At 41.5% G+C, this 8,055-nt stretch overlaps 1 protein-coding gene across 8 annotated transcripts in view; it reads right to left on the bottom strand.

The window, feature by feature from the left end:
- Positions 1 to 3,084: 3,084 nt before the first annotated feature.
- Positions 3,085 to 8,055, bottom strand: part of corin (corin, serine peptidase) — a 38,780-nt gene continuing 33,809 nt past the window's right edge. For 6 of the 8 annotated variants that reach the window (XM_035521283.2, XM_081704457.1, XM_081704456.1 and 3 more), the window contains 4 exons: positions 7,701 to 7,875; positions 5,489 to 5,760; positions 5,079 to 5,212; positions 3,085 to 4,827 (listed from right to left, as the gene is read on the bottom strand). In XM_035521283.2, coding sequence (XP_035377176.2) covers positions 4,645 to 4,827; positions 5,079 to 5,212; positions 5,489 to 5,760; positions 7,701 to 7,875 — 764 coding nt within the window. In that variant the 3' untranslated portion in view covers positions 3,085 to 4,644. Of the gene's footprint in view, positions 4,828 to 5,078; positions 5,213 to 5,488; positions 5,761 to 7,700; positions 7,876 to 8,055 lie in introns of those variants that run through there. The other 2 variants (XR_014119088.1, XM_081704454.1) reach the window with 1 other exon arrangement.

The following is an 8,055-nucleotide window of genomic DNA, read 5'->3' as shown; positions in this document are numbered from 1 at the left end:
GTACTTCAGATTCTGAGATATTTTTGAATGAATCTGCTGCCACAGTGGGCGTGACTGAATTTCACTGTTATGATATACAATCATTTAGAGCTGAGGCCAAAAATAAAAACAACTGCACCAGAGAGCAACGAACAACCTGACCTGGTAGTCAGAATTGGAAATTCCGACTGGTTAAAACTTTTTATATTAGCCATTATACTGAAAACTGATCCTAAATGTAAGAGGTATTACTACAAGTAATCGTACCCATTAACAATCATTTATAGCAGCGGCATTTAGCTAGCTAACGTTACTGGTTGTATTTCTTTTTATTAGCATTAGCTAACTACAGTCATGGCTAAAAGGTTTGAGACTGACAAATTTTGGTTTTCACAAAGTTTACTGCCTCAGTTTTTTTAGATCCTTTTGTCAAATGTTTATATGGTATAGTGAGGTACATTTATAAGCATTTTATACGTTTTTTTGTTTTGTTTTATTTTTTTATTGACAAATACATCCAGTTTGGGTCCTGGCGCTTGCTTGACTTTCTTGGGTGCTCTGAAGCCTTCTTTGCTCCAGTTGAACCTCTCCCCTTTAAGTTCTTGTTGATTCGATAAAAGGCTGATTTAGGTGCTATCTTACAAGCAGCAAAGTCCTTACCTGTGAAGCCCTTTTGATGCAATGCAACGATGACTGCACGTTTCCTTGGAGGTAGCCATGGTTAGCAGAAGAAAACTTTAAGCACCACCAGCCTTTTAAAGCAACCAGTCAAGAGGCTGATATCAGCTGCCTTGTCCTCGTTAAAACTTTCTTCTGAGCTAACGAGAAGATCACTGAAATGATGTTAGCAGGCCATTTTGTGGCAGGGCTGAAATGCAGCGGCAGGAATGACTTTGCAATTAATCTGGTCACTCTTCACAATCTAGAGTTCATGCAAATTGCCACCATAAAAACTGAAGCGGCAAACTTTGTGAGAACAAACATTTGTGCTAGTCTCAAAACGTTGGGCCATGACTATAGTTAGCAGGGCTGCATTTTGCTATTAACCAGTGTCTTAGCTAAGCGAGCTAACGTCCGCTTCAGTGGACTAATATGTTTGGTAGGTTAATCATATGTGTCCGGCCTTAAAATGTACGCATTATCATTAACTTCTCTTCTGCGTGGCTGACTTCGTACACTGAAGAAAACAGAAGTAAGCTGACAGTGCTATCAGCTCAAGCGTGTGGAAAGATGCTGGATGCCTGTATGAAACGTAGCTAGCTAAATAACGAACCGGATCTTTGTACTGAGCTACTAATGGCAGTAGCTAGCTAGCGGTTAGCTCAACGCTAACGGCCTGTTGTAACCCACGTAGAAATCACCTCCACAAGACATTTCAACTATAAATCTGCGTAGCTAACCCACCTGCCGCTCCGTGGAGTAGTTTGAGGCGCCAGGCTTAGCACGTCAGTTAGTCAGCTACTACCACAGCTAGCTAGGCAGGCTAGCCGAGGTTAGCTAATGGCAACTGAAAGTGTGAAGTAACCGCACTCACCCTGTTTACTCCGCACACAGAGGCTCTCGGCGCCTCTTTACTCTCTTTACATGCTCACATTGGCAGAAAAGCAACGGTCGCAATGTGGGAGCCGCTACAACCTCCACACCCCAGAATATGAAGTTTTTGTTGTTGATATTTTAGGATTTGGGGGCTGTTTGTGCATGGCGGTGCCACTATACAGTGAATTATTGGCGCCAAAAACACCTTTTTGTCATTTTGCATCACCTACAGTTCAGCTTCTGGAGTTGTCCACCATCTACCTCACACAGATGATGTTTATGACAGATTCCGAAGACGGGGTGAGGAAAAAAACAACATTTTTTAAGGCGTATTCCCTGGTTTTGCAAAAAAAAAAAAAAGTTTCCTAACTATTGATAATCTGAAGATAGAAAGTAAGTTTTCTCTGTATTTATGCGTTTGACACTCATATTAGCTGGTGCTTATCCTTTAACCTGAGAAGTCACTGAACATGTGACAGGTATAATACATACCATCACAGCAGACTCACCGTGCTGTTATAGACATGCTACTGACAATATTCTGTAACTGGGTTTTGGTTAGTGTTAATGTCAGGATTAGGGCCAGGGTGAGGGTCAGGATTAATGTTAGCTGGGTTGGTCTGACGCCTGAGTGTTGGTGTCTGACCCTTGACCACTTGTAAGTAAGCTCGTCTAAGATTGTATCCAAACCCTCTTTGATTAATTCATGACAATGTTGGACACTCTGCCGAGAGTTTAATTATCTATAAAGGACCACTCAAAATAAATTGTTACCAAAATATCATGTATGTTTATGATTAAACTTCTTTCTTGATTTTTCAGATGTTTTGCCTGCAAATTTATGAATTATTGTTGTAACTATATCATAAATATTAGCAGATTAAACAATGGAAGATGTTTTATTTGTATGTTAGTGTAGTAATATATTAAGGACTAAGAGAAGTGAATAAGTATTCATCATTATAGTTTAACATACGGTGAACTATTGCTGAAAAGAGCCAGTATCAGTCAGAATGAAATTAGCATGACAGTTCTACTAAACCTTCCCAAACATCCTCTTCTCTCGGCTGCTCTCCGCAGTGAGGAGGGCCTCTACTCCTCTCTCTCAAATGGTATTTACATCGCAACATTATTTAAGTGTAAATACCATCAGCTGTTAGCCAAGTGTACATACGAACATCCTTCTGTTACATTTGGCGCACTTAGTGTGAGGAGCAATTCTGCCCCCTTGTGGACTCATCACATACTACATGTTTTTTCCTTCATAAAAGCCCTAGTTGTCATAACTGAGTGTTCAGAGCAGTTCTCAAGCTACTATGTTCCAGAGTGGTGGTTCTCAGCTTTAGATTTTTAGGGAAATTCTTAATAAATCTACATGCTTTTCAATATTACTAAGCACCTCCTCCCACTTTAACTCTGAAAAAGGATAAACGCCTTTTGGTGTTTTTATATAATATATAAAATGTATATACATATTTATATGCATTATATAAAATATAAAATGCTGTAAACAGGGTTTGGAAAGACTATTCAAGGCATTGGAATACAGAGTTTAAACACACAACTAAACGCTTTGTGATGACAAGGTTTATTGTAATAATAGATAATCCACTGTGTTTATTCTGGATTTAACATCACCTGTCAATAACTCTAAACAGCACAATATATGTGAAATAATAAATCATAAAAATACAGTGACTTGTATATCAGACCTTAAACAAGTTCTTTTGCACACATAGAAAAGCTGTAGAAAAATACTCTTTAATTTTACAAAACAACATTGTGGAGGGAATGTTGCACTGGGTTCCTGAAGCACTAATCTTTAAGTGTACACAATACTCATGCATGCGGGTGCATATACAGAAACACACACACACACACACACACACACACACACATTCACAGACAGACACATGCGCGCACGCACACACACACATATTACTGCAAGTTACATGTAAGACCTTAAATATTTCTGTGACTACTTTCCTCCAACTTTCCACCCAGCCCTGTAACATGACCTGATCACCACTTCACAAACCTCACCATAACCAAACATCTCAAATAAATATGTCACCTGTCACAGTCTTAAAAGTTAAAACAGCCTTTTTTTTCCCAAAAAAATTGTATTCCCAAGAAAATATACTTAGGAATTTCTACTTCTGGAGTTTTCAGGACCTCAGCCTCATAAGTATGTAATACAGTAATACAAGAACTTTACATGCATGTCAAATCATTCAAACACACAAACAGCACAAACACACACACACACAGACATACACGGCTTTCCTCTTTTGAATTTAAGAGATCAAACTGAGACACAAACATGTTTAAGAGAACATTACTGATGCACAAACACTTTTGAGTTTAAGAGAACATTGACACACAAACATGTTTTGCACACTTAGACACAAGCAGGAGGTTTAAACTGACTTCAACCTGCTTGGAGTTCCGCATGTGACACCCAAATGGCTCACACAAACTGCAGTGTTATGGAGAGTGGAACCTGATTGGTGCAGGCCAGGTGGGGCGATAGGTTAGACCCTGCCCCTTAGCCACATCCGTCCAATAGCAGCAGAGACAGCACAGCACTGAAGGAAGAGCCTTTAACACCTGTAAGGAGAACTCTTACTATACCTAACAACAAGTGGTCTAAACATCACTAAATACCACAGACACACACACACTCTCCCAAAAAACAAACCTGTCTCTTTACATCTATTAAGTATATACACCAGGTAAGTGTTTAGTTTATATGAGTCAGAGAGAGACAGTCAGAGGCAGACAGACATGCCCAGAGGCAGACAGACAAGGCTGCTGAACTTAAGCTGCTGTTGTCTGAGTTTGGTCAGATCCTCAAATTCAGTTTGGTAAAAATTAACAAAGGTAGCAGCTAAGAGTGAGCACACCCCTCACCCCCCACACACAAACGTACTACACACTTCTAACGCCAAAAGCATCATAATATAATCCCACTATCCCAGACACACAGATACACACATCATCTTTTGGAATGATTAAATAACACGTTTATCCTTTTCCTCTTACATGCTCCCTCACTCTTCTCCTGTACACAAGACATACATCACTCCTCATTTCCATAGCACGCGTGTGTGTGTGTCTGTGTGTGTCCTAGACCAGGTGAAAGGTGTGCAGGTAGATCTGTCTCTGTATCCACTCGGTGAAGTGTGTGACATTGGCGTACACCCCAGGGCCCAGAACCTTAGAGAAGCAGACGGAGCCCCAGGATGTCAGCCCGTACAGAGACCAGCGACCAGAGGGCTCTGCACACACCAGGGGTCCACCGCTGTCACCCTGCAACACACACACGGGTGAGGCTACACAAACATGGTTTTAAAATACCCTTAAATACACACAATTCCAAAATACTGTGCATGTACAGAGCATTTCAAACACACACACTCAAATATATAAAACTAAAAATATATACTTGCATTAAATACAAAATGTGACAATAAAATATGTAATATACACATATACAAGGAGGAAGAAAAAACATTTAGTGATTCACGCGTGCGCACACACGCATGCGCACTCTCTCTCACCATGCAGGAGTCGATGGTTCCAGCTTCGTATCCAGCACACAGCATGCGGGAGGTGATGGTCTTCATGTCAAAGTAAGACTGACATTGCGAGAGAGAGATAATCCTCACCTCTCCCTCCTGCAGCTTAAACGGCACTGAGAGACACACACAGGGAGGGAGAGACACATGGAGAGAGAATGAAGCCAAAGACATTTGGCTGCTCCCCTTATGGCTCTTTACTCCCTCTGCTGGCAGTAGAAGGTATTGTCACCCAAAAATAAAATGGATTCACAGCATTAAACAACTTTAGATCACCAGTATTCAAGTGCATTAGATCATTTTGTCCTCTCACGTGTGTGTGTATGCACGAACATGTGTGTGTGTGTGTGTGTGTGTGTGTGTGTGAGAGAGAGAGAGAGAGAGAGACTCACTCCTGTTGCCCATATGCCCCCAGCCTGTGATGTAGCAGTAGGTGTCGGTAGGGGGCAGGTGTCCAGGCTCAGGCAGACACACCGGCCGCACATAGCTGGTCACCTCCACCTCACTGTCCAGCTCCATGATGCTGATGTCATAGTCGACGACAGCACGGTTGTAGCGCGAGTGCACGATCACACGCTTCACCCGCCGCGTCTGCATGTGGTCTGACGGGTGGTCCAGGTTATTGATCCCCAACACCACCTTCCACACACCCGCACTCTCACGCCTGAGTGCAGACACATGTACAGTAACGTAAACACACACACGCGCGTCTTTGTGCGAGTGTGTGCGCGCGTGTGGTATTTCCTTCATCGGTTTTGAATGACGCTTTGCTCAATTTTTTAAGCACTCTGCCTACTGCACTAGTTTTAATCAGCTTTAATTGTTTTCTGTTTTAATTATTGTCTGTTTTAATTATTTTGTTTCTAGCTTTATTTGTTCTTCATTTTGCCCATCTTCCTTTTATCAAGTCAAGTAACATCAAGGCTTTTGATTATCCTACTGTTTTAATTTTACTTTGTGTGTTTCGTTTAAACAAGCTACCAACTTCATCACCTTCCAGGACTGAGATCGACTAGTAGAAAAAAGGTAGAACTCCAAGCCAGGATCTCCACGCTCCACTAGATAAGGGAGGATGAACAGGGACTTGGACTCGATACTGGTACCAAATACTGTAGCGTTTACTGCTTGGGTGAGGGCTGATCTAACAGAGCCATGGATCAGTCTGATCAGTGAGGGCTGATCTAACAGAGTCATGGATCAGTCTGATCAATGAGGGCTGATCTAACAGAGTCATGGATCAGTCTGATCAATGAGGGCTGATCTAACAGAGCCATGGATCAGTCTGATCAATGAGGGCTGATTTAACAGTCATGGATCAGTCTGATCAGTGAGGGCTGATCTAACAGAGTCATGGATCAGTCTGATCAATGAGGGCTGATCTAACAGAGTCATGGATCAGTCTGATCAATGAGGGCTGATCTAACAGAGTCATGGATCATGGAGCTAAGCTGCAGCTAATTCTGGCTTCAACACCTGGCAGGAGCGACTGGACTCTTGTTCAGGGCAAGAAGAATAGGCACAACCAGGAGCCCCAATCTGAAGGAGGAACCCTGTCTCCTCCTGGTGCTAACTACTCAGCCAGGTATGCAGTGCTGAGGGAAACAGTGTTCTACAGGGGCCTTCTTCACAGCAAAACCGACCTCAGCACACCAGACTAGTAGACAGCTTTACATTACAGCTTTACTAAATGAATGTTTATATACTATAGCACCTCCAACAACCAAGCACAGGCACTGTATTACTAAACCCCTATGGAAAAATCTCACTAGTTAAGTTACTACAGACCACAGAATGCAGAACGAAAATGGTGATGAACTAGGACTTACTGTCCACCTAATAATGTTTAAAACTCTTCAAACCAAACAGCGCAGGCCAGAAATGCAATGGCAGTCTACTTTTCGAGCCTGATTGACAAACACCAAAATAATCTAATTTCTGATTGGTGAACGCTGTTCTGGAGTCAGGTCAGGAGTCAGGAGTATCCTCACAGCAACTGATAATGGAAAAACTACTCCATGCATTTGAATCTTCACGTCTGGATGAGAGATCATATTGCACCCATCCTTAAAGAGTTGCACTTGTTACCTGTGTCATATAGAACTGATCTTAAAATACTTCCGCTTACTTTTAAGTGTTGACAAGGTTTTGCTCTTCTGTATCTCAGCAGCGTGATCATGAGGCACACTCAAGGGTCCTCAGATCAGATGATAAAACTATGCTGCTGTTGCCCACCATCAGACTAAAGAGTTCTGAGGCCTTTTGCTGTACTCTTTTAAATTTTTTACATTATTTAATCTATTTTACTCTTCTTTTAATTCTAAACCATTTTTATATAATTTATTATATTCGTTCCTTTTCATTTTTCAAGTATTCACTGTATTCTTAAATTATTCGAGATATTTTATATATATATATATATATATATATATATATATATATATATATATATATATATATATATATATATATATATATATATATATATAAAATCTCAAATCAGTGCCCTACAGTGAGGGCCCATCTCCTGTTTATTAGGACACAGCCATGTGTGTCTGTGTGTGTGTGTGTGTGTGTGTGTGTGTGTGTGTGTGTGTGTCTCCTCACCCCTCAAAGCAGTGTGCTACAGTGAGGGCCCATCTCCTGTGTATGAGGACACAGCCACATATGTGTCCACTGGGTTCACTCTGCAGGGAGCACTGCCACGGCCATCGGCCCGGGCGACTCGTACGTCCTCCCAGAATTCTTTTCACCATCCGTGCCGCAGGCCTGCGCCCACACTCTAACACACACACACAGATACACTGCTTGAGTGAATGCGTGTGTTTGTGCATTTTTGAGCTCCAAATATTCTGTAGTAAAGCCAGTGTGTTTCAGTCATTTAAATCATTGAATACATAAAATAGGGGAAGTAACTGTAATGGTCAGGGTTAAAGGTCAGGGTTATGGTCAGATTAAAGGT

This window comes from Electrophorus electricus, chromosome 21 (assembly GCF_041902795.1).
Source record: "Electrophorus electricus isolate QZ-2024a chromosome 21, ASM4190279v1, whole genome shotgun sequence".
NCBI classification, from domain to species: domain Eukaryota; kingdom Metazoa; phylum Chordata; class Actinopteri; order Gymnotiformes; family Gymnotidae; genus Electrophorus; species Electrophorus electricus.
Note: the sequence above shows the minus strand (reverse complement) of the source record. Positions and strands in the feature narration are given on the sequence as shown.